The sequence below is a fragment of the Octopus sinensis genome, linkage group LG14 (genome assembly GCF_006345805.1).
Source record: "Octopus sinensis linkage group LG14, ASM634580v1, whole genome shotgun sequence".
Classification (NCBI taxonomy): Eukaryota; Metazoa; Mollusca; class Cephalopoda; order Octopoda; family Octopodidae; genus Octopus; species Octopus sinensis.
The window spans coordinates 49,073,227-49,100,649 of record NC_043010.1 but is presented as its reverse complement, the minus strand read 5'-3'; the positions used below and the strand labels follow the sequence as shown (position 1 = coordinate 49,100,649).

At 36.1% G+C, this 27,423-nt stretch overlaps 1 protein-coding gene and 1 long non-coding RNA gene across 2 annotated transcripts; one reads left to right on the top strand and one right to left on the bottom strand.

Annotated features, from left to right (window-relative positions):
• Positions 1–510: 510 nt before the first annotated feature.
• LOC115219133 (E3 ubiquitin-protein ligase DTX3L) lies at positions 511–26,814 on the bottom strand. The gene is made up of 7 exons (XM_036509005.1): positions 26,661–26,814; positions 18,798–19,179; positions 12,007–12,214; positions 8,637–9,072; positions 5,422–5,639; positions 675–790; positions 511–638 (listed from the first exon to the last, which is right to left on the bottom strand). Coding segments are annotated over exons 1-7 (1,368 nt in total). The 5' UTR covers positions 26,667–26,814; the 3' UTR covers positions 511–636.
• On the top strand, positions 24,558–27,423 carry LOC118765998. Its single transcript, XR_005001911.1, has 3 exons — positions 24,558–24,688; positions 27,246–27,250; positions 27,403–27,423. It is a non-coding gene; the product is annotated as an uncharacterized LOC118765998 (long non-coding RNA).

Sequence of the window (27,423 nt, the reverse complement as noted above, 5' to 3'; positions counted from 1 at the left end):
AGGGTAATATGGACTCCGTTTGTGAACCACTCTGGAGAGATAGATTGTTTGGTGTGATGATATACAGGTTGTCTGCAAAATTGGGTTGAAAAACAAAGCATAGACTGAAAACCAATATTTGATAGCTGCAAGTTCTAGTGGAAGAACTCAGTAAGCTGACTGTTTAGTACAAAATGTGTAAGATATAATGGGAAGTACAAGGAAAGAAACTGGCTCAGTGGTTAGGAGAAAGAATTGAGGTTAATGTCTGTGACAGGGGATGACTTTTCTAGCAGCAGACTTTGGAAGACACTGCTTGTCATAAAACGAACCCTACCATTGACCCTTCAGCATTTAAGTTTCTCTGTCAAATGTTTTGGTCAGCCTGAGGTTATAGAAGACACTTGCCCAAGGTGCCACGCAGTGGAACTGAACCCGGAACCATGTGGTTGGTAAGCATGCTACTCACCACACAGCCACTCCTATGCCTGAAGAAACAATTGTAATATGAAAAAAATATCAACAACAACAAACAAGAAAAAAATCTTTTATTTCAAATGCAGAAAGTAGTCATAAAAATCAACAGATAGAATTTTGTTTTCAAAATAAAATAATAAAATTCAACTTTTTGCAATATAATGCTCTTATGCATCCTCCTTGAGGCCCATAAATGAATTCAATGAAAAATAAAACTCAAGTGATGTTGATCTTTGATTTTACTCTCTTGTCTGCAACATCTTCTGGGGTGATACCTTTAGCGCTTAACTCACTGGTCACTCTGTTCAAATAATCATCATCTGGGTAACCAAATCTAGGAAAAAAAAGAAGAAAAAATGTCTTTATTCTTTTACTTGTTTCAGTCATTTGACTGTGGCCATGCTGGAGCATCGCCTTGAGTTTTAGTAGAACAAAGTAATCCCAGGATTTATTTTTTTTAAAGTCTAGTACTTATTCTATTGGTCTCTTTTAGCTAGGTTATGAGGACATAAACACACCAACACCGGCTGTCAAGTGGTGATGGGAGACATAATACAAAGACACACACACACATATATATATTTATATATATATATACAATGGGCTCCTTTCAGTTTCCTACTAACAAATCCACTCACAAGGCTTTGGTCGGCCCGAGGCTATAGTAAAGATACTTGCTCAAGGTGCCATGCAGTGGGACTGAATCTGGGGCCATGTGGTTGAAAAGCAAGCTTCTTACTACACAGCCACTCTTGTGCCTATATGATGATGAAAAAATATTTAAGAATAGAAAACAGAAATTTTATTTTGTCTCTGTTATTCTAAGCAGCGATCCACAACCATTTTTCGCACCACAGCCTGGTTTCATGCAAGACAATTTTTCCATGGACGGGGAGACCATGTGCATAACAAAGCACAATAAAATGCATTGTATATAACTTTATATATATATATATATATATATGAGCAAAATGTGCCCCCTCCCCGTCCAATGGACGGTGCCGAGTTGTCAAACATTTAAACCAAATTTTCTCAAAACAGCTTGTCCGACCATCCCATTTTGTGGCATTATTTCAAGCCAGCTGGCTTTTTTTGCGCAAACTGCACATGCATTTTTCTCATTTACGTGTAGTATCGATTGCAACAGCTGATGTACTTGCACATACAAATACACGTTCCCATGGCTTTATCGATCGCATTCTTACCTGGAATCGATCTTTGTAATTTTTTCAAGACTTATACACGCCCTGATACCATCAGTATCTACATATCAAATTTGAGTGCAATCGGATGCCTGACATCCTAGAACACACACACACAGGCAGACAGACAGAACGGATTTTATATAATAGATATGTATATATATTTATATTTATTAGGAGGAAAAGGAACACACGAGTTGATATATATGGAAGAAAAAATCAAGATAGAAAATGCTAAAATAATTTTATAAAAAAACATTTCAGTGCCGGTTTCAGTCATTTGAGACTTTTTCAACTGTAACAATTAAATAATTAAATTTAGAAAAATTAAAAGAAAATGCCACTTGTATTTGAACACTACAAATATTCTTTTAAAAAAACTTTTCTTTTAATTTTTCTAAATTTAATTATTTAATTGTTACAGTTGAAAAAGTCTCAATGACCGAAACCGGTACTGAAATGTTTTTTATAAAATTATTTTAGCATTTTCTATCTTGACTTTTGTTTTCCATATATACGTATATATATATATATATCGTAAACACATTTATTAGGGTATCAGAAAACTACTTGCTATAGTAGAGCTATTGATCCAAAACCACAAATTTCTTGCTATTAAAATACACAAGGTGAATGCAACAAATATAACAGAAACAAGCTTACCTTGTATGAACTATAGAAGTAAGGAATACAGATATTCTGGGATCAACTTATTTTGCCTTTTGTATGATTATACTTAAAGCTCGTCAGCCAGACTTACTGCAAATCATCTATTTTTGAAATACTCATCACATTACACTGTGTGCGTTCTTTCATTTGAATGTCCCCACAACATTCAAAAAGAAACATAATGTGAGCCAGTACAATATAAAATTAAATAAGGTATTATTACCATTATTAATATATTGTTGGCATCCTTTTGTCTCGGGAGACAATGGAGTTGCGCATAAACTAATCCAGTCTGGTTTTTACATTTCATGTCCTCTCCAGGTTTGCGCAGGCCTGGGCTAGATGTAAGAAAATCCTGAGTAGCCCAATCGTCAGGATTCCTCTCTCGACCTTGCTGACGTAGTCCAAAGGAGTGCAGAGCATTACATTTGGCACCAGCTTGGTTGTAGGAGCTGCAGGAAGAGTGTCGATTCGAACACTAAACCCTCTGCAGGGCTCTACTCCAGATTTCTTTGAAGGTTGTCTCTTTTCTGTAACCCTGGATAGGGGCCCATACCGAGTACTGTCCGCCGGAGCCAGCTGAGCCCGAGACTTGTGTCAGGCAGGCTCGTCACTCCCTGAAGTAGTGAAGAAAATCGCTACCACTGCCTAATACATATCACATGATCAACCAGACTACTGAATGTTGTCATACATCACTGGTCACAATGCACTTTGCCTTGTTTCAGCTTTCAAATGATGCCACTCTAATAGCTAGACGAGGTCAACGTTCCCCTTGATCAGAACCCTATTCCATCATAGGGTTACCCATTTACATCTGAGTGGACTGGAGCAACATGAAGTAAAGCGTTTTGCTCAAGAACACAAAAGAGTCAAATAAGTTTGACTAAGCCCTTCAATGCAGTAAGTATCCCAACATGACTACTAACCAATAACTGAAACAAGTAAAAGATATCAAAGATGCCACCTATCTGATATTATATACATCTCTCTCTCTCTCTCTACATATGTATATATATGTGTATCATAACTCTTCACTCTGACATTTGAAACTCCAAGTTCTATAATGACAACCTTTTACTGTTTGTTCTAAATTATAACATATTTAACCCTTTTGATACCAACCCGGCTGAAACTGGCTCTGGCTCTGAGTACAAACGTCTTGTTTTCATAAAATTTGAATTAAAATCTTCCAATAAACCTAAGCCACAATTTATGTTCCTAACACTAGCTGAATGATAACTAAGTTATTTTACTAAATTCTTTGTTATATTTAAAGTAATTGAAAGAAACACAGAGCATCTCAAAATAAATACAGTAACAAAAGGGTTAAATAATCCTCTATTTCTCTAATATCGAAGTCTTATTCTTTTGCTGTTACTTATTATTACTATTATTAATATTATATATATATGTGTGTATACGTATGTATATGTATATAATTTAGAGAAAAAAAACTATTAAACAATTCAATAAAGAAAGATGTTATTCACACCATATAGAAAACATATACTATAAAAAAAAACCTTATTTTAAATCAATAAAGTACAATAACTATTTGAAAATATAGCCATGAAACGTGCGTAGTCTTTTTACTACTACTTACTATTTATTGTATTTTATTGATTTTTAAAATAAGGTTTTTTTATAATATATGTTTTCTATATGGTGTGAATAACATCTTTCTTTATTGAATTAAGAGTTTAATAAATTTTTATCTCTAAATTATATACATATATATATATATATACATATGAGAGGGATGACTACTCTGTGGACAACTCTTATGCTAGAAGTAGATCTGCTATGGTCTTACCACTAAGAAATGTTCTCAAGAAAATTTAGCAAACACCAGAATGTAAGCGAGCAAGATAAATGAAAAGTAACAAAAATATAGATTAATCTATGTTTTTGTAATAACATTTTATCCATATATTTTATATAAAATGGAATATTAAAAAACAATATTTTATTATATATTATTATGTAGCAGCAGTATAACATTAGATGTTATATGTGGTGGTATAAATTTTTGGAGACAATTTAGGCCAAAAAATTAAGATACATATTATCCATGAGCTTTTACTGTCATCAGTAATTCTCTTAATACTTTGATGACCACAACTGAATCATTTAATTGTAAAAAGAGAAAAAGTTATTCTACTTGCTATTCCTTACTAATGTAAGTAGCCAACATGTTTCTTAGTGACAAACAGAATTAATTCCCTTGAATTCAATTTTCTTTCACAATCGTGTATCATCCCATCTTCTATAGCAGGGCTACCAAACTACAGTTTGCGAGGTCAGTCCATCCAGCCCATCGCTGCACTGTACCTTTTCTGTAAGTACCTGCAATGAGAGTTCATTTGCCTCTGGTATGGCATCAGTGTTTTGAACAATTTATGCCTGCAAGCAAACATTTTCAAAACTGATGTTTGTGAAGTCAGCACATCGAATGAAGTTGACTAATGAACATTTGAAAGCAATTCTCTTGGTTGGCTGCAGCAATTCTAAAGCAAATACTGATGATATCTTAAAACCTAAACACCAGTTTCACAAATCTCTTTAACCTTTTTTGCTGTTTAGTTTGTGAGATTCAGATATGTGTGCATTGGGTGTGATATAATTATCTTATTGCTAACGTCGCCTTCTTTGATAATTTTTGGTAAATAAATATGTTATGTCTATATTTTTTGTGTATTCACTGTATTGTGCTCATCATTCTCTCAATTATCTGGCCTGCTGTGAAAAAGGTTTGGTGATGCCTGTTCTACACTATAGTAAAGAAAGCTGCTTATTATTTAGTTTGAAGCATGCAACTTTCACTAAAAGCAATTATTTAAGTCTACACTGTCTAAAAAGTTTTTATAAATCCCAATTTTAATACATTTTTATCAAAACATTATTTTCAATATTCTATTATTATTGAAGATTTCAATTTCACACTATATTTTCTTTTACCCAAAGCCAGGAACTTTCCAGCAACCCCTCATAATGCTGTTTTCGAGTTTTTGGTATAATTTTAAATTTATTTACTGAGCTGGTGAGTAGTATAAGGCAAATAAAGGATTTAAATAATTTAAATGTTATTTACCCACTGGGACCTCCAATACGGCTAGTTTTGTGATGAATGTCATTCCATGTAACCATATTTTCCATGTTCGTGGTTCGAGATTTTCCCACTGTAAATATCAGCCGTCTACTGAAGGCTAACTGAAGCATTTTTAAAACTGTGGTACCTTGTTCAGTTTTTGGAAGGTAAGCTGTTCGATCTGTTCCATAGTAACTTTTACCAGGATTTGGGTGGTTTTTCTTTGGAACAAAAAAGAAAGCAATTCTTAATAAACAATATCAGTTCATAAAAAAGAGTTTTAGAAAGATAAATTAGAAATTATACTGTACAATATGTTTGAATAATTTACATTAGATCACATGTAATTTTAAAATATGTATAACAACATTTCGTAGTTATTGTTTAACTCCACACAATTGGATTTACTCAAACCAAATAGACCTCTGCTCAAAGATGTTTTAGATGAGTGATCATCCCAGCAGGACTATACTATCTAATGGGTTCTTCCCTAACTTAAGACATTAGGATGTAATTTAAAGGATATATGGCTGCTATTTCTAGCAGGTTGAGCAACTGAGTAAAGCTCCCTCATTGCTTCACCTAGTTCCAAGTAAATAACATTGGTAGTGCAATGTAATTCAGGAAAGTAAGTAACAACACTGTCGTATTCATAAATACTTGTGTTGGCTCACGGAGCAGAGATGAAGTTCCTTATGATGGAGGAAAAAGTTTTGTGTAACAGATTAGTAGCCTACATAGAAGAAAGATTTATTTCTTCACAAATTATTATCTATGTACAACAGGTAGAATATGTCTAAATTGGGGTAAAATTTTAGCTTTACTAATGGGCATAGGTAAACTGGACAATCTAGAGTTTGTCTTCCAGGAACAGTGCTAGTTGTAGAACTGAGACTCAAAGAAGTGCAGGTAGAGCATTTTCATATTTGGGGGATGATTTCTGTGACTTGGATTTCACATCAAGCTTCTTCCTTTTTTTGCTATTGCAGAAGCCTGCCTACCTATCTGAACATCTTAAGAAATGTTAAGTCACAACTATTTGCCATTGGGTAAGTCACGGATGCAGGTATGGCCGTGTGGTTGAGCAGTTTATTTTGAAAATATGTAGCTCTAAGTTTAAACCCACAGCACAACAGCCAGGGCAAGTCTCTCACTGCCCCAGACTGATGGCTACTTTTGGGAGTGGAATTTGGAAGAAAATAATGTGAAAGCCTAAAAGCCTGTCATATGTGTGTGTGTATATATATATATATCCTTTGGTGATGCATAAATTATCAAGAAATGCAATAAGCTGGGACTCTTGAATGAAATCCCTTGTGATGTTTGCTCTACCTGGGTTAGAGACAATCCCTTCTTATCCGCATCATCAGAAATGCAGTGAACCAGTGACTGGCTTGTTGGACACCTATAACTAATCCTGGTTCACAAATTGCAATAAAAATGTGTAAATAAAACAAGTCTGAAGTTAATGAGAAAGGCTCGTCATAGACACTCAAACCTGTTAGAAAAATAACATCAAATCCTACTTGGTCATCTTTAAAAAAATTAAAAAATAAAGAGCAAGAATGCCTTGGATAATGCAGTCTCGTCTATAACAGACTTACTGAAGTCTTTTGTTACCTATGAAGTATAAACCACAAACAACTTTTCTCAACTGTTTTCAACTTTATGTTGTCTTTCTGTTTCACTCTAGTTGGATCCCTACTTTCACAGCTCTGTTTCATTATCCAACATCCACCTATTTTTAGGGCACCCTCTTTTTCCACCTCCCTTGCAGATTCAAGGTTAGGGCCTGACATATGTTTACCTGAAGAAGAGTCTTCCTCTGCTAGGTGTTCCTGCTTTTAAATTGTCATCAATTCTTCTATAAACCGTTTTTTTTTTGTTTTGTTTTTTTTATATATAAGTGGGGGTGTTGAGCCCTATGCATGCAAACCTATTTTCACTTCTTGGAAGAAGCACTTATCAACGTTATCTTTACAGATAACCTTAAAAAGTGATTTAACAGCACTGCTAATACAGAACACAGTACTGACTCAAAAACCATTTAATATACTTTGTAGTACATCATGGTTGTGTAACAAAATACGGTGTCCCTACAAGTCATTAATCTTGGAAGAGGTGTCCCATATTAATGAGGCCTCAATCTTTTGACCTGTCTAAGAGCATTTGAGGCCCTACCAGGAGCATTAACCCTTTCATTACTGTATTTTGAGATGCTCTGTGTTTCTTTCAATTATTTTATATATAACAAAGAATTTAGTAAATTAACTTCGTTATCATTAAGCTAGTGTTAGGAACATAAATTTTAACTAAGATTTGGTGGAAAATTTGAATTCAAAACTTATGAAAACAAGACATTTATACTAAAGAGCCAGAGCCGGTTTCAGCCGGGTTGGCAACAGAAGGGTTAAGGGACATAAGCCACCACACAATGACAAAGACATGACCTTGTGGTGACCATCTACAACATAACTGAGAAAAAAAAAAAGATGACATGATCACGGCTGGAATGTCTTTGATCATAGGTTTACTCAATTTGAAACTATGTGAGGCAAAACAACAATTGAATTAAGTCTAATTGCATGAATGAAATGGTATTTGAGCCACCTCATCATTGATACCTCATACAACTCTTGAATAGTAATATTAACATCATCATCATTTAACATTCGTTTTCCATGCTGGCATGGGTTGGACAGCCTGACAGGAAGTGGCAAGGCCAGGGGCCACATCAGGTCTGTTTAGGCATGGTTTCCATGGCTGGATGCCCTTCTCAAAGCCAACCACTTTACAGAGTGTATTGGGTGCATTTTATATTGCAACAGCCATGTTGAAAAAAGAGCAGAAATAGTGTCCTACTGTGAGCTATAAACGTTTATTTCTTTATTGCCCATAAGGGGCGATAAACAGAGGGGACAAACAAGGACAGACAAACGGATTAATTCAATTATATCAACCCAGTGCGTAACTGGTACTTAATTTATCGACCCCAAAAGGATGAAAGGCAAAGTCGACCTTGGTGGAATTTGAACTCAGAACATAGTGGCAGACGAAATACTGCTAAGCATTTCACCCGGTGTGCTAACATTTCTGCCAGCTCGCCACCTTTAAACGTTTCTGTCATCACTTCAATTCGGTGCTACAAACGTTTCTGTCATCACTTCAATTTTTAAAAAAATAAGAAGAAAGAAAAGCCGAAAAATAGAATTACTTACACCTTGTACTCCGCCGGGAATGTGGTATGATATCTGGTATGAATGAGAATTTTCAAAACCAGGTAAATGACTAAATGAGTCTTGAACCGTCATCGAAGAAGATGGCTGATTGCCTGTAATCACTCCGTAGACTTTTAGACATATCGGACAATATTGACCAATCGCAGAGAAACTATGGTCAATGCACTGCTGACAGAATACATGTCCGCAAAGGGACAAAGTTTTAGCATCAGTAATTGGGCACAGGCAGATCGGACAATCTCCATTCTGTCCTCCAGATGCACCTTTCGCTTCTGAAGCATCTTCCACATCTGATGTGCCCTCTACATCTGATGCACTGTCCACGTCTGATGTATCGTTCATATATGACGCACCTCTTCCATGTTTCTCAGGCTGGTTTCTGTGACTTGATTTCCCACTGGACTTCTTTTTTCGGCTAACGAATAAATGAATAAAGACATATATATATATATATATATCCCTTTAGCATTCAGATTACTCTGTCTAATGTAATGCTTATTTATTCACAACGTTTAGAATTGCTAACGCATTATCTTTTCGCATTGGGAGTTCAAAGGTGGGCTTATTTATCTTTAGTATGACATCACAGGACAGCTGTGAGTGGCTGAATATGGCCCCTATTTCAACATAAAACAAGTATAATATCGGGGCAGGATCTGGTCAGTTTAAATGCTAAAGGGATATGTTGTTTGAAATGAAAAAATTGGAAGCACAAGAAATCAGAAAGACATGAAAAACATCATTTCCCTACATATTTTACATAATATGGGCTTGTTTCTAGTGATATCACATTTGTTGACATTTAAATTTATATCTGATTTACATTAAAAAAATCACAGAAATATTGAGGACTTCATCAGATAAACATTACTGATTTAATCCACCAGACAACAGTGTATGAGTATACATACATTCTCTGTATGTCTCTTTCTCTAAATATGTGTGTGTGTATATATATATATATATATATATATATATATAAAGGGAAAGTTTACGAAAATAAACAAAAGACGAAGGCAGGTGGTGTACAAACAAACAAATGTATTAGTATAGCGCTCAGGAATAGAAAAAGTCTTTTATATATATATTTTATATATATATATATATATATATGTACATATAAATAAATGCATGTGTATGTATTTATATATATGTATGTACAGACATATAGAGGTACATCCACACACACATCAAATATATATGTACATACATATGACAGGGTTCTTTCAGTTTTTGTTTACCAAGTCCATTCACAAGATTTTTGGCTGGCCCAGGGCTACAGTAGAAGACACTTTCTTAAAGTGCCATGCTGTAGGACTGAACCAGAAACCATGTGGTTGGGAAGATAACTTTGTAACACACACTTCATTTTTGTTGCCAAGGCAAGGACACAGTATCATGCATACACACAAGAGGGTGCTGAAAAGACCTGGTTGGAAGCTGAACATTCTGAATTCTTTTACAGGATACAGAAAAACTGAAGGACTGCTGCAGTGTGTCAACCTGAGAGGAGAATATGTTGAATAAAATCATAATTAATCCTCCTGTATTTTCTTCTACCCAAAGCTGAGCACTTTTCAGTACCCCCTCTTATATATATATACTTTGAGACTCAGTCTCAACTCATGGCTCACTGCATCCTACGTGGATATCCCCTCACCACTATTCACACCACCCTTGCCAGAGCATGTTTCGTGGGCTGTGCATCAGCTCTCTTCCACCGCCATCACCCCTCACCTACCACCCTGCCTCTCCAATGCACCATTCTCTGAGCCTTCTGGCGACTACAGTCCAATCCTTCCCCTCCTTCAAACAAGCCCACAAACTACGAAACTTCTTGGTCCACAGCTTCTTCCCTAACCCAGCTCGTTCCCCTGCTCCCACCCACGCTGCCACACTTGCCCTTACCTCTCCAACACCACCCTCCTCACAGACACCCATCATCAACCCTATCATATCACTGATTCCTTCACCTACACTGCTAGCAACATTATCTACTGCATCTCCTGCTCTCTCTGTACATCAGTCAAATAGGACACCGCTTGGCTGACCGGTTCGCAGAACACCTCCAAGACATCAGACTCAGCAACAACACTCCGGTCTCGTGCCATTTCTGCTCTAAGAAAAAAGTCATCCTTTACAACACCTGTCTGCGTTCAGATTGTCCTTGCACAGGGGCCATCCAAACTCCCGTCTTTGCTGTGAACAGGGATTAATCTTCTCTTAGCTCCTTTGTGCCACATGGGTTTAACTCCCCCTCCTCTTCTCACACCTACTTCCTACCTTCTCCCTTCATCGTCACCACCTCCCTCATTATCCCACCCCACCCTGACCATCATCCAGACATCAAGGTCACCAGCACCCTTCCACATGCACGTACATGCTCTCACATACACACCTTTGTTTTGGGATCACCACTACTTTATTATCTCCCCTTCCTCCTATGTGATCCCTCTGTCCAGCATTCACCATGATAGATTGCTAGCCACTAAACCTTTTCTATTTTCTCTCCCGGTTTATTTCTGTGTTCCTTTCTGTTGAGGAGCATAGGCTCGAATCGTAAAAGACTTTCTCACTTCCTGAGCATTAAACTAATACATGTGTTTGTTGTTTACACACTCGTCTTTTGTTTTTTTGTAAATTCTCACTATATATATATATATAAATGTGTGTTCCTTCTCGAGCCATGCCTGGCTCAAAGGGCCAGTTTCCTTGGCGTATAGGTTCCCCACCTGTACAGGACGCTGGTATGTTGCAGGTGAGCTGCAAGATGCAGGAGGAAAGCTTGAGAGAAAGTTGTGGTGAAAGAGTCAGCAGAAGTTCGTCGTTACCTTCTGCCAGAACCGCATGGAGCTTAGGTGTTTCGCTCATAAACACACATATTGCACGGTCTGAGATTCGAACCCGCGATCCCGAATCCACTGCTCTAACCACTAGGCCATGTGCCTCCACATATATATATATATATATAAGTCTGTAAATATAATTGTCACATATTATATTTACAGATAAATTCCTCTATTTACATAATATATCGAGGTGGCTTTCATTCTTTTGTTGTCTTGCCATTTCTATCTATCTATATATATTATATATAAAGTAAATGATGGGATAAGCAAATTAGACTTTATAAATTGACATGTCTAACTTGAATATCTCTGCATTTACTTCTCTACCCGTACAAGGCTTTTGTCAGCCCAACGCGATAGTAGAAGACACCTACCCAAGGTACAATACAGTGGGACTGAAACCAAAACCATGTGCTTGGGAAGCAAACTCCTTACCACACAACTACACCTTTCGTGTTGGACAAATAAGAGTATATAAACTGGTGATGGTATAAGTTTACCTTTTCTCTTCAGTATTTGCATTTGATGTTGAATCCGCAGTCGATGGGTGCCACTTGCTGAAATTAGCTTTGAAAGAATCTTTTATTTTATTGAACATATCGTCATCGAAGAGAACAAAATGAATGGTTTTTGGTAGAGAAGTGGGCCAGTTTATTATGGCATTAACATACTGTTGAACACATGTATCATAAGGGATTCCCAACAGCCCTGAAAAAAGAAGCAATTTTGAAAAAAAATTATTATTTTTTCAGATTAATTTCACTTTAAAACCCTTTTGTTACCAACCCACAGAAATGCCCCTGGTTTTAGGACACAAGCATCTTGTTTTAAAGTGATCTAAATTCAAATCTTCCATCAAAATTTTATGCTAATTTAAGTTCCAAGCAACAGCTTAATAATGACAAAATTATTGTGCTAAATTCTTAATTAACTTAAAAATTAATTGAAGCACAGGTTGTATATTTCAGTAGAAATATGGAAATGAAATGGTTAAAGATGAATGTGTCCTATTTTTTTTTTTAAATATTAAATACATATGAATACTTTGCATTTCTCACTGTCACCAGATGTCATAATCATGGATAGGTATGTAATACACGCACCAGTGGTTTAGAGAATAAGGTGGTGGTCACACATATAGTTTAGAAATATAGGTTTCTTGCTTGAATTCATTCTGAGTCACACATTTATGAACGAAAACACCCGATGACAAACGGAGATCGAAATGGTTGAAATATAGTGTAGAGTTAGATAATATTGACATACATTATATACATACTCTTTTACTTGTTTCAGTCATTTGACTGCGGCCATGCTGGAGCACCGCTTTTAGTTGAGCAAATCGCCCTCAGGACTTATTCTTTGTAAGCCTAGCGCTTATTCTATCGGTCTCTTTTGCCGAACCGCTAAGTTACGGGGACGTAAACACACTAGCATTGGTTCTCAAGTGATGTGGGGGGGGGGGCACAGACACACAGATATATATATATACATATATATGATGGGCTTCTTTCAGTTTCCGTCTACCAAATCCATTCAAAAGGCTTTGGTCAGCCCAGGGCTATAGTTGAAGACACTTGCCCAAGGTGTCATGCAGTGGGACTGAACCCGGAACCATGTGGTTGATAAGGCAAGCTACTTACCACACAGCCACTCAAATAAATATATATATATATATATATATATATACATATATATAAATAAATATGTAAATATATATACATATCTAAATATATATATATATATATATATATATCACCGAAAACCGGTGATTGTTGTGCACTGATGACGGGTCAATACCCAGAAACTTTATCTTATATAGTGGCATTTTCAAACTTCATTTTTATAAATATATAAATATATATATATATATATATATACAAGGGGTTGCTGAAAAATTCCTGGTTTTGGGCAAAAGAAAATATGGGAAGATCAGTTAATTATGATTTTATTAAACATATTCCCCTGTCAGATTCACACACTTACTGCAGTGGTCCTTCAGTTCTTCTAAGCCCTATAAAAGAACTCAGAAGTTTGGGCTTCCAACCAGGCCTTTCATGATACCTTTAAAGCCAGGAACTTTTCAGTACCCCCTCATGTGTGTGTGTGTATATTTATATATATGTATATATAATAAACTAGCTGGGGTACCTGGGAGCAGGGATATTCCCGGTACCCATTACAATGCCTAATTTCTCTCAGATGAAAAATGAAATCAAGACATAGGAACAGATAATAGAAGGCATAAGTAAATTCATTCACAAAACAATAATACAATTAAATATGTGTGGAAATGGAAAATGACAATTGTTTGGTCAGATGAGTGGAAAGCTGCAAATATATAATCAATGGAAACATCAAGAAGGGAATTGTAAAGGAGTGCTATGATAAAAATACTAACATAAAAGTTTGAAAATTAAACAGAAATTTATTTAGAGAAAAAGCATTTAGTTTGACAACTGTGATTCATGGGTATAGTTCCACTGATCATGAAAATCAAATATCAATTGCAACAGTTAGAACCGACAATTTTAAGTGCAGGTGTTAAGAAAATATGGGAAGATCAGTTATGATTTTATTAAACATATTATACATGTTACAGCAACCTGAGAATGCTGAAATAATTGATGAACATTTTAAACCCACAACAATTTAGGCCAAATTTCGTGAATTAGATAGCTAATCAAAAATCATCTTATGCTTTGCTTGAGTGGCCTAGGTAAAAATTTATTTGTCTCAACCCAGCCTGAGCACATATTCCATCTGTGTATAATATTTCAAGAAAATTGGTTGCAAACTTTAAAAGTTAAGGCAGAAAATAACATTCATATGAGAATTTGCATTGAAATGTGCTATTGATTTTTGAAAAATCGATGCTGATTAAAAATTATCGATTTTTTTTGAAATTCCAAATGCATAAGTGACCAGATGGGCATAAGCCCCCCACACGTGTCAAGTTTCATCAAGTTCAGTCTCTGAGGAGTTAAAGTAACAAATTCACAAACACACACAGCCACAAATTGCCATTTATGAATATAGATATTTGATTAATGAGAGAGAGATGGAAGATACAAGAATGTTTATTGATCACAATTGTTTCGACCCATCTAGCATCAATATCTCATGGGTGGGATACTAAACAACTAATTAGGAGTATCTGTCAGTGTTGATGTGTCTCTTCAGATGATTATAAGATGTCTCTCATTAAAATAATATCTGCTCTGTTAGTTTTCTTCTTGGTATGTGTAGACAAAAGAAGCAAATTAAGGGATACAGCTTCATTATTATAGAAGGGCCGGTTTCCCGGTTTCCTTGGCATATAGGTTCCCCACTTGGACAGGACGCCAGTCTGTTGCATGATGCAGGAGGAAAGAGTGAGAGAAAGTTGTGGTGAAAGAGTCAGCAGAAGTTCACCATTACCTTCTGCCAGAGCTGTGTAGAGCTTAGGTGTTTTCACTCATAAACACACACATCGCCCGGTCTGAGATTCAAACCTGTGATCCCTCGACCACTGCTCTAACCACTAGACCATGTGCCTCCACATTATAGAAGATCAATAATAATAAATATCAGATGCAAAAAGAAACAAATATATAATACAGCAAAAAAGTATTTTTAATACTTTTTTCAACAGATGCTCCTAAACTAGTTGTTCAGTACACCACGCATGGGGGATCAATGCTAGATAGAGCGAAACAATTGTGGTGATTAATAAACATTCTCATACCTTCCGTCTTCTGTCTTTCTCATTAACCAAATACCCAACAAGCACTTTGAAAGTGAACATGCTTTACCAGTAAGGTGTATACCATATGATTTATTATCTAATAATATATTGGAATTGTAGTGAACAATGCTTGCCTGAGGTGCCATGTTGTGGAACAGGGACTAGGATGGTGTGGTTTAAAAGCAAACTTCTCAACAACACATGTCTAAAATTGCATACACAGCCTACTTGTAGATACTTGTTTGCTCTTTAGCTTAGATGAAGTTGGCCATGACATGAAAGGTGTTTCAGCTGTAACTATCCTGCTTTCGTTTTTTTCTGTCCAGCCACACTGTTCATTGTAATATATTGGAGATTTTGTAGGCTGGTGCCTGCTGCCACATAAAAAGCTCTCAGTCCGCTCTGTAAAGTGGTTGGCATTAAGAAGGGCATCCAGTCAAAAAGACCACAATGGTGCTGGTGCAATGTTAAAAGCACCCAGTATACTCTGTAAAATGGTTGGCATTAGGAAGGATGTCCAGCCATGAAACCCATGCCAAAACAGACCTCATCAGTGCAGGTGCCACATGGAAAGCACCCAGTCTACTCTGTGAAGTGGTTGGCATTAGGAAGGACATCCAGCTATAAAAAACATGCCAAAAGAAAGTGGAGCTTGGCACAGTTTTCAGGCTTGCCAGCTCTTGCCAAACCATCCAACTCATGCCATATTTATTTTGAGATGCTCTGTGTTTCTTTCAATTATTTATTTTGAGATGATCTGTGTTTCTTTCAATTATTTTAGATGTAACAAAGAATTTAGTAAAATAACTTAGTTATCATTAAGCTAGTGATAGGAACATAAATTGTGACTAAGGTTTGGGGGAAGATTTTAATTCAAAATTTATGCAAACAAGACATTTGTACTACAAAGCCAGAGTCGGTTTCAGCCGGGTTGGTAACAAAAGGGTTAAATGATGATGATGATATACAGATATATAAATATAAATGAAGCATGTAGTTAATCCCATAACCATGGTTGGCCAGTCTTCATAACAGTATTACAGTTAAGTAGTTTCAGATTGGCTTTCCCAGGCCTTCAACTAAGCATTAACTTAGCACTGCAAACTAACAAAATGTTTGTTAAATTTACAACTGCTGGTGCTTACAGCAGTGAGTTACCCTGCTCTATAGCATTTACTGATAGCCAGTTGAACCTGACCATCAAAGTTAAAGTGTCTTGGCTACAAGAGTACTCATGATAGGATATAAACAGCTGACCTCTTGGCCACAACTACACTTTTGCACTACATCTAAAACTTTGAAACATTTCTTTTTACACTAAAACAATTTCTTTTTTTACATTTTAACTCCAGCTTGGTACCCACATACAATAACAAGAAGAAAATACAATCTTTGAAGTAAAATAATGTTAGAGTAAGAAAAATACTGAAGATGAAGAAGGCTCCCAGACATAGACTCCAATTATATATCACAAATTCAGACTGTGACATTTGTACCAAACTATAAGCACTACAAATTTTAGCCTACTTTATTTGTGGTACTCAAGTGCTGGCTCACCTTGGAATATGTCTGAGGAAATGGTCAAACACGAATGGGAAATTAAAGTAAATTACTAAAAAAAGAAAAAGAAAGGCAGTGGTGGTAGTAGAATGAAGTGACTTGATATTTACCATTTGTTGAAGATATTTTGTTGCTATTTCTAACAGGATGGGCAACTACAGAGACTATGTAATGAAGGCAAGTTATAAAGTGAAAAATAAGAGTAAGCTGTGGAAGTGTAAAAAAGCAAAATTAAGTTGTCATTGCCATCACCACCATCATCCTTCGCCTTATTTTACATCTACTTTCCATGCTAGCATGGGTTGGAGGGTCCAACAAGATCTGACAGATAAGAATCCCTCATCTTGCTCCAGTGTCTGTCTTGACTTGGTTTCTATAGCTGTTAGGATGCCCTTCCTAACACCAACTACATTACAGAGTGTACCGGCCATTTATTTTCATAGCACCAACACTTGTTCGACTGAGTGTTAAACAAAAAGTAAAACTGTTAAATCTGATGTGAAAGTGTACGAGTGCCTGCTCTAATATAGACATGGGCAATCTGTGGCTCATGGGACTTTTCCGAAAGGCATACTAATGAAAAAGAACCTTGAATTTTTTTTGTAGTAGTGCAGCCTGCCTAATGACGAACCATGTCTCATCTGGCCTGCTTCTTGAAAAAGGTTGTCCTTACCCATTCTTATTTCTTTATTGCCCACAAGGGGCTAAACATAGAAGGGACAAACAAGGACAAAGGGATTAAGTCGATTACATCGACCCCAGTGTGTAACTGGTATTTAATTTATCGACCTCGAAAGGATGAAAGACAAAGTCAACCTCAGCGGAATTTGAATTCAGAACGTAGCAGCAGACAAAATACTGCAAAGCATTTCACCTGGCGTGCTAACGATTCTGCCAGATCACCGCCTTAGGTTGTCTCTTCCCATTCTAACACTTCATTGCATCTATGCTTCATGTAATGTTTTGTTTCTAGAGTATGTTTTCAGAGCTTTCACTTCATAACCTATAAACCCTGAATCATTCTTTATGTCACTTACTTAACAAGCAGACCAGAGAATAACTAGATAGTGGTGTGTTGAACTAACTAGATATTGATCTTAGCTTGGTGGTTTATACTGCCAAGATAAAAGCATCCCTAAAAGGTAATAGATAAAATGATACAATAATGATGGTGACATTGAAAAGCCACACAGAAAGCAGTTTGATTTCAAACTAACATTTTATTTCTTTAGCATCCAGATTTCTCTGTCAAATGTATTACTCTTTGCATCACTAGTGACTCTACTGGCAGAACTGAGATTACAGTCATCTGTAGAAATGAAGAAGCTGGCTAGTTTAGAAGCATCATTTATACCCTAATGCTGAACATATCTTAAACCAGTGGTTCTCAACCATTTATTGCTTATGGACTCCAACTAAACCTTAAAAAACATTTGATGTTCAAAAAAGTCCCATATTTTCATAATTGAATATTATTAGGAATTGTATAAAAAAAATTGTATATTGTAGAAGTGTAACCAATTTTATTGCACATAAATTTTAACAAAATCTAATATGGACCCCCAAAGGTCATAAGGACCCTGGTCAAGAACCACTGTCCTAAACAAACACTTTAATAGTTTATTTATATATTTATTTTAATTGGAAAATGATGACAATGACCTTTTGCAAGACACTCTCAGATGCCATTCAAGTTTAGCTTGAACTTTTCCATGGGTTGATACCGGAGAAAGCTGGTAAGGTGAAAAGAGAGGGAGGATGTTCCAGGGAAATGCAGTTATGAGTCAGAAGAGAAAGTGGTTAGTGTAGTGTTTGGTGGGTAAGATACAGAGACGTAGGTGCACTGCTAGGGTTTGGGTGGTGGTAGTATGTTTATCTGATAGGAATAAATATTTCTATACTTGTCCAACCAATGACAATGTGAAAGAAATGGACAAAACAAAGTCCAAAAATATTATATTAATATATATGTATATATGCATATACATATATATATATACTAACCAGAACCAAGGGCAGGAAAGGCAATGGATTCTAACTTCATGGCTTCAGCTTCTTTCAAACATGTCATTATTGCAGATTCAATAGTCTCGTCTCCACTTGATATTGCAGGCCCATTGATATACATGACAAATTCGCAACGCATTTTACCAGCACCTGTCACCAGAACCCGCCCTGGTTTGATATTTTTGCCAGGAAGCCTTTTCAGTTTACGGTCAATTTCTTCTAATATCGGTGAACCGCCTGCTTTTTTTATTTCACCCAAAAGACCTGCATTTAATGCAACTCTACTATCACTTGCACATACAATAGCATCACATTTCACTTTAGTGATGTCACCAAGGTAGGCCTCAATACAACAGCCATGCAGGGAACATTTTACGCCCTGACAAGAAAGAAAATAAAAATAAAATAAAATGAATTCAAATAAAATAAAAGCAAAACAACATACAATATACATGCAATTATCTTCAGTATTTGAAGTGGATTATTTTTCTGATTAAGGAGCTAGTGTGGATCTTTTCGGTTTGAACGGCAGTTTTTAACATAATTTCTAGGTAACTAAAAAATTTTAAACTTCATATACTTGTAGAATGTGTTTATAAAACATCTTTTTCTCTTGGCTTTATTGAGAAAATTCTATAGTTTGTAAGATATTTGTTGTTTTTTTTTCTTCAATTTCTGCAATTTCAACCAATCACTGACGTCCATTGAGGTAAACAACATTCTGTGCCGTATGAATAAGTCCCTCGTTTAGGAAACAGATTGGGTTTAATTTACATTTCTGAAGAAAAAAAGATACCCTTCCCCCCCACCCTTAACCCTAACCCTAAAAGAGATTGAAATGCAATAGATCAATACTAGGGTCATAATTATGGGTGACAATTTCATATGACACCACTAGAAAAACTGCCGTTCAAACCGAAAAGATCCACTAGTGTCTTTCTATATTAGAGTTCAATGCCTGTTGGTCACATGCAATTAAGATGAAGAAACAACAACAAAAGTAATCGGTATGGTTATGTGGTCAAGATGTTTAGCATCTTAGGCCTCAGATAACCAAACACTTTGTGAATGGAATTTGGTAGACAGGAACTGTGCAGAAGCATGCCATCTGTCCAGCCTCGTGTCCATTCATTTGTTCATTCATATGTAAGTACAAATACACACACACACATTTATTATTCTTAAACAAGAATGTTGTTGACAGTGGATCCAAAATTTTGGCCAGCTAAGAAACTGTCAGACTGTCTACAACATTCTTGTATAAGAATGATAAATTTGTACTCTACAACAGTATAGAGCAACCCATCAGCTTAATGTTTCTATCATAAATGAAAATGAAAACAAACATACATATATACATGCACACATGTGCACACGATATATATATATATATATGTATATATGTGTGTATGTGTGTGTGTGTGTGTGTGTGTGTGTAGAGGCGCAATGGCCCAGTGGTTAGGGCAATGGACTCGCGGTTTCGATACCCAGACCAGGTGTTATGAGTATTTATTGAGCGAAAACACCTAAAGCTCTACAAGGCTCCGGCAGGGGATGGTGGTGATCCCTGCTGTACTCTTTCAGCATAACTTTCTTCTGTTGGCCTGCTCGCTTAGCCAGCGGGGTGGCATCAGTGAAAGGTAAAACAATGTGAAGCGCATTGTGACCAGTGATGTGTAGTAACATCTGATGGCCTGCTCGGTCACATGATATACATATATATATATATATATATATATATATATATATATATATATATATATATATATATATATACACATATATATATATTAGGGGTATTGAAAAGTAATTCACATTTTGTGTAATGGGTTCAAATCAGCATAAAACATATTGTAAAAATATTTATTTATTCAAAATATAATTGTCGTCATTAACAATAACACTTACCCACCTTGAAGCCAGTTTCCTAATTTCTTGGGCCAAAAAGAAAAAAAAAACCCAATCAGGTTCTTTAGAAGAGAAAAATGTTTGGAGTGCTGTTTCAACATTGTCCTTGCTTTGTCCAATGTTTTCTCACTGATAAAGTGTTCAGGTGATCAACTGATGGCACTAATTCTGGTGAATATGGAGAGTAAGATAGAAATTCTCAGCCTCGTGAATTTATCTTTTCTTGGATTATCTTCTCTGAATGTAGCCTTGCATTACACTGTGTTAACAAAATTTTAGTTTCTTTTGTCTTTGGTCAGCAAGTGCTATTTCCTATTTGCTTCTTTCTATAAATCAAAGGAAATCACTACAGTTCCCTTTAAACCTTGCTTTTGTGATCTGGCCATCAATGTTTTGAAACTGATCTTTTTTCCATTACATTTCAGACAGATTCGGCGCTGAGTTGCTGAAGCAGAAATATCATTACAGCAAATATTCTGCTCAATACGACAGATTTGCTTGTCAGTTGTTTGACCTTAACTACTTTAGCATGTCCCTTGGTGGCTGACAATAAGTGCATCTCTGATCATGAGCATGATTAGTTAGGAAGCATCATAGCCATGTGTTGAGAGGGATTCTTTGGGGTTTGAATAAATGTAACAAAAGCAAATTTCAAAGGAAATATTAGCCATTTCTCTTACTTTCTAGGGCAGTGTTTTGCAAACTTTTTGCTGGAGCGGAACCCCAAGGAAACATTCCACTGGATCGGGGAACCCCTGTGCAATAATTTAATAGTCTTATGCACACATATCTGCACAGGAGAATTAAAAATTACTGCCAATTTTAGCAGTTTTGTAACTTCTTGCGGAACCCCTGGACTGTACTGGCAGAACCCTGGTTGAAAACCACTGTTCTAGGGGTAAGCAAATAAGAAACCACATTTGCTACCCAAGGACAAAAAATTATTACATAGTGATATCATGTTGCAGGATGACTCCATTTCTGTTGACAAGAACTGGATGATTTTCAAGCAAAACTTGATTGACACATTCAAGTTGTTAACAATAAAGTTCTGCAATGATTCTTTTCATTTGTTCCAATAATTAGAAGTGGTCAAGACCTATGGTATTTCATCAAATACAAGCAAGATCTTCTTTGGGTGAAGGTCTGGTTTGGGTGTTGAAACTGGATTTTCACCACTGCTTCTTACAATTACTGTTAGCATAGACTATCCATTTCTCATCACTTGTTACAATTTAATTAAGAAGTCATACTTTTTCATTCCTGATTCGCAAATTGTTTAATGCAATGCTTTATGCTTAGGCAGGAGCTCATGAGGCACTCATTCCTTTCTCTGTATATTTTCCCAATTCGCTTGAGATGATTTTGCATAGCAGAGCAAAGTTTATTAAACCACCACGATAAGTCCCCAATACTTTAACGTAGATCCTCTTCAGTTGCTATTTACTTGGAAATATGACATTACTTTCTGGTACCCTAATATATCATCATCATCATATTTACATCTGCTTTCCACGATGGTTGATTTGAACTCAAGATTTATGAACCGATAGTACAGTATTACATCCACACAAATCATTTTGCTGCTCAATGGTCATGACCCAGAAGAGATTCAAATATTAACAGACATTGTTTTCTATTCTTGAAGGTGGCAATTACCTATGATCTTTTATGTACATAATGGATTTTCTTGTTGATTTCAACATATGAGGATCAAGGAATATTTTTATTTTTAACTCTATTGTTCAGGTCTCTTATGTGACTTTAATCCTTTAGTATTCAGGTTATCCTACCAAATGCAAAGCTTATTCACATTAAAAAAAAAAAATTATCATGCATTATCTTGTGGCTTCAAGATTTTGATAATGCGCTTGTTTAGTTTTAGAATGACATTGTAGAGTATACGTAGGATGTTGGATCTAGTCAGTTTGACCATATAAGAGGCAGAATATTTTGGCCAGATATGGCCAGATTAAATGCCAAAGGGTTAATCCAGCCAATGATTTGAAGACAAAGTCTAAGACTGAACAAAAGAAACAACTGTTATACCATGTAGCTGGCATGTTAGTTTGAGACTTTGTCTTTTTCTTTCAATTCTTGAAGATCTAGACAACCCAATTCACAGATCTTCATGGGATTATAGCAAGTCAACCTCCACTCATTGGATTCAATGCAGCTTTTTCAAATATTTCTATAGGAATTTTTGCCACTTTCAGGTTAGTTTTAAGCTTATCTTTGTACCTAAGCCATGGTCTTCCTATGCTTCTGTTTCCATCAGGAATTGGCAATGCATAAAGACTTTTATAATTCTGATGTCACACATTCTGACAAGATTTTTTTAAGTTCATAAATATATAGTAAAGTTCCTTCTCATAAGGTTGGTTTCCCCTATTTCCATGGCGTATATATTCCTAAACAGGATGGGACACCGGTATGATGCAAGATTATTCATTTTTGCCAGCTGAGTGGACTGGACCAATGTGAAATGAAGTGTTTTGCTCAAGAACACATGTCGCCCAGTCCAGGAATTGAAACCACAATCTTATGATCATGAGTCCAACACCTTGATCAGTAAGCCATGTGCCCTCACCACACACACCTATATATTTATATATATATATATATATATATACATACACACACACACATATGAAAAACCAAGGCAGAATGAATATCTCAGGTCATTTAAAATAATTTAATTAGCGTAAGGTGAATTTGAAGTCTTACAACTGTTTCTACAATAACCCAAGTGGTAGGTTAGCATGTCCATGCACTGGATATTCCTTCATCAGAGACAAGGTATTAATATTTTAGACAGGAAACATTTACAGTTTACAAGGAATAAAATTTACAGTTTTTAAGAAATTGCTGGTCAGTACTTCCATGAAGATACAGGTCCTTAGTTAAAATCCCAGGTAAATCCAGGTGGTATTGACCAACATCTATATCCTCTGGAAAAAGATGAGTTGTTAACATTATTCTCCTGCCTATATTCTTCTAACTACCTTTACTCTTTATTCTTCTATTTTATTCCTTATAAACTGTGAATTTTATTCCTCGTAAACTGTAAATGTTCCCTGTCTAAAATATTCATACCTTGTCTCTGATGAAAGAAAACCCAGTGTGTGGACATGTTAACCTACCACTTGGGTTATCGCAGAAACGGCTGTAAGACTTCAAATTCACCTAATTAAATTATTCTAAATGACTTGAGATAGTCGTTCTGCCTTGGTTTTTGATTTTGCTGTAACAAAACCTTGGTAAGGATCCATAGATCCAGCCTTAGCTGTGATCTTGGAACCTAACGGTCAACCAGCTATAGCACTTACTCAGCGTACCTACTCATTTAGATCACAAGTGAACTAAACCCCCACTATTCTTTATACACAGACACATACACACACATATACATACATATAAGGTTTACTTTGTTGCTGTCTCCAGGGTATGTGATATATGTTCAGTAATACAAAATAATGAAATAATCAGGGAGCCTGCATATTTTAGGGAACAGGTCGTACTCTACAAAACCAACCCTGGTCCTCAACTGATTTTGTCTTTTATTGACCCGCAAAAATGAAACACAAATATGATCTTTGGCAGTTGAACTCAGGAACTAAATGAACACAAATTCCACAAAGAACACTGAAATGGCACTATATCTCACTAATAACAATAACAAATGGGAATATAACACTCATGCAGTGTACCAACACCTTCAGGATTCTGTGAAAATGAAATGAGAGAGTAGTGATTATTAAAATGAGAAAGAAAGCTCTTTTCTGGTAAAATTTTGCTACTGAAATATTCTTTTCTTTACTTTGTATTAGCCATTACAGCTAAGGCCATGCTGGAGCACTATCAGCTTAAGCAAATTTTACTATTCGCTAAGCATTTTGTCTTTGTGGGCATATGTAATTTCAGCTCTATTGTAGTGATTTCAAATTTTTGGCACAAAGTCAGCAAATTAGATAGAGGGGGTGAATTTTTTCGAAATTCCCCACCCTACCCCTCCTAAAACACTCTCCGCCCCCAAAGTTTTGTATATTCGGAATCTACATGTTATAACACGTATTCGTAGAAAATTTAATGGTTTGAACGGCAGTTTTTTTAATATAATTTCCACGATAACTAAACACTTTTAAACTTCGTATACTGGTGGAATGTGTTTATAAAACACCTTTTCTCTTGGCTTTATTAAGAAAATTCTATAGTTTGTAAGATATTTGTTGTTTTTTTCTTCAATTTCTGCAATTTCAACCAATCAATGACGTCTATTGAGGTGAAAACATTCTGTGCCGTATGAATATGTCCTTCGTTTAAGAAACAGATTGGGTTTATTTACATTTCTGAAGAAAAGAAAGATACCCTTCCCCCCCACCCCTAACCCTGAAACAGATTGAAATACAATAGATCGATACTAGGGTCATAATTATGGGTGACAATTTCATATGACACAGCTAGAAAAAAACTGCCGTTCAAACCGAAAAGATCCAATTTCATTAAAAAATATCCATTTTTCTGAAAGTTATGATCATTCAACGTCAGGGGGGGGGGGGCAGAAACCTGTAGTTATGCCAGAAGCACTTAATAACAGGACAGGGTGTTAAACCTGGTGACAAATTAAGTCTACCATCCGAGTAGGCCACAGTGGGATTTGAACTCGGAACGCGAAGAGCCGGAAGAAATACTGCTTCAGCAATCACATCAGTCTACTAATTAAACATGTAATTTAATTAATATAACAGTAGTCTTTGTTTTTATTGTCACTGTTACTTCCTCAAAAAGGCATGTTTACAGTCACAGTTCGCCTACGAAATGTAAAAAAGTAATTAAAATTATCAGGAGTAGTTTCCAATAACAAACCCAACCAAAAGGAAAACAATTTTGAATCCCGAAAAGTCACCAGTGCCTGTTTTGCCTTGCGCCCATCTAAAGAAAGCATTTTCACTTTGAAAAAAATAAACTTGTTTCGAGTAATGACATCAGTCGCGACATCTTTGTTTTATAACAGCAAGGCCTCGACGAGTAAATTGGCCGTTTTTTGTTATAGTGATTAATCGGGCCAACTGTTTGAGCTGACCTACAATAAATGTTTCGGTTGCCAATGTTTCTTTAAATATTTTAAAACTTAGATCTCGGGGCTTATGTGGTAAAAAGACAAATTATGTTTATATAATTCACTAGACCAGTCTTCGTAAGGAAGAGTAAACACAGTTAAGTGAACTACTTTCTTAGTTGACAACTGCCACATATCTTATCTAACTTAGAGGTATGAATAACTGTTCAGTTCTAGTGGCGACATAATGCCAATGAATGATAATGTGTTGATACTGAGTTCTACTTCAGCACGTTTTGATATGAACACACGAAAATATATTTATTTACAAATAACGAATAAACAGACATATGATTTAATGCGATTCAGCATCGTTTAGAGCGTCAGAAAAATTTCTTGGCGGTATCTGCTCCGACCCTTTACATTCTGAGTTCAAATCCCACCGATGTCAAGTTTGCTTTTCATCCTTTCAGGACCAACAAAACAAGTACCCGTTGAGTACTGCCGCCAAATGTAATCGACTTACCCCGTCCCACGTGACTGCTGGCTTTCTGTCAAAATTTGAAATCATCATCATTATTTCAGGAAGTCGGATCGTTAACCAAATGTGTCGTCATTCCTTTTTGTAAACACGAGTATTAATTTGAGAGAGATTTTGGCTACTATTTCTAGCTGTGTCGATCGATAGAGCAGCTCGCAACAACGTTTTCTTATTTAACAAGTCTTTAAAAAAATAACTAAACTTCACTTTTAACTTGAAGGTGTTGACAGACAAAATAAAAATAAAATGAAACTATAAGAGAAAACAGCAATGGAAATGAAAATGAGAAAACTACAAAAAAACGAATTAAAAAATATATATATACAGACGTCCGAAACTTGTTTAAACTTACTGTCATGTTATGTCAAGGAAACGAGTATTTCATCCCACTACGATGAACAATCTTCTATACTTGTTGATATGATTTTGCTGAAGGATTTTAATTTCCCTCAACACAAACTGTTCACGTTTTTCAAACGGTGTCGACCGAAAAAACTCTCCCGTTTCTTAAAGATTTCTGCTTATTCCAAAACGGGTTTGAGAGTTTTGAACGAATGTTTCGAGGCTGATGTGCTTAATTGGAAAGTAAAATCTGTACGAACGAACCAACGTAAATAACCTCTACTTACTTGTTGATGTCGCTAAAAATAGCAGCCAAATACTCATCAAAATGACACTCAGCCTCTTCAAAATAATAGGAGTGGCTGTGTAGTAAGTAGCTTGCTAACCAGCCACATGATTCCGGGTTCAGTCCCACTGCGTGGCATCTTGGGCAAGTGGATTTGGTAGACGGAAACTGAAAGAAGCCTGTCGTATATGTATATATATATGTATGTGTATTTGTGTGTCTGTGTTTGCCCCCCTAGCATTGCTTGACAACCGATGCTGGTGTGTTTACGTCCCCGTCACTTAGCGGTTCGGCAAAAGAGACTGATAGAATAAGTACTGGGTTTACAAAGAATAAGTCCCGGGGTCGATTTGCTCGACTAAAGGCGGTGCTCCAGCATGGCCGCAGTCAAATGACTGAAACAAGTAAAAGAGTAAAGAGTTTCAAATTCTGGCACAAGGCCAGCAATTTCAGAGGTGGAGTTAAGTCAATTTACACAGACCCCAGT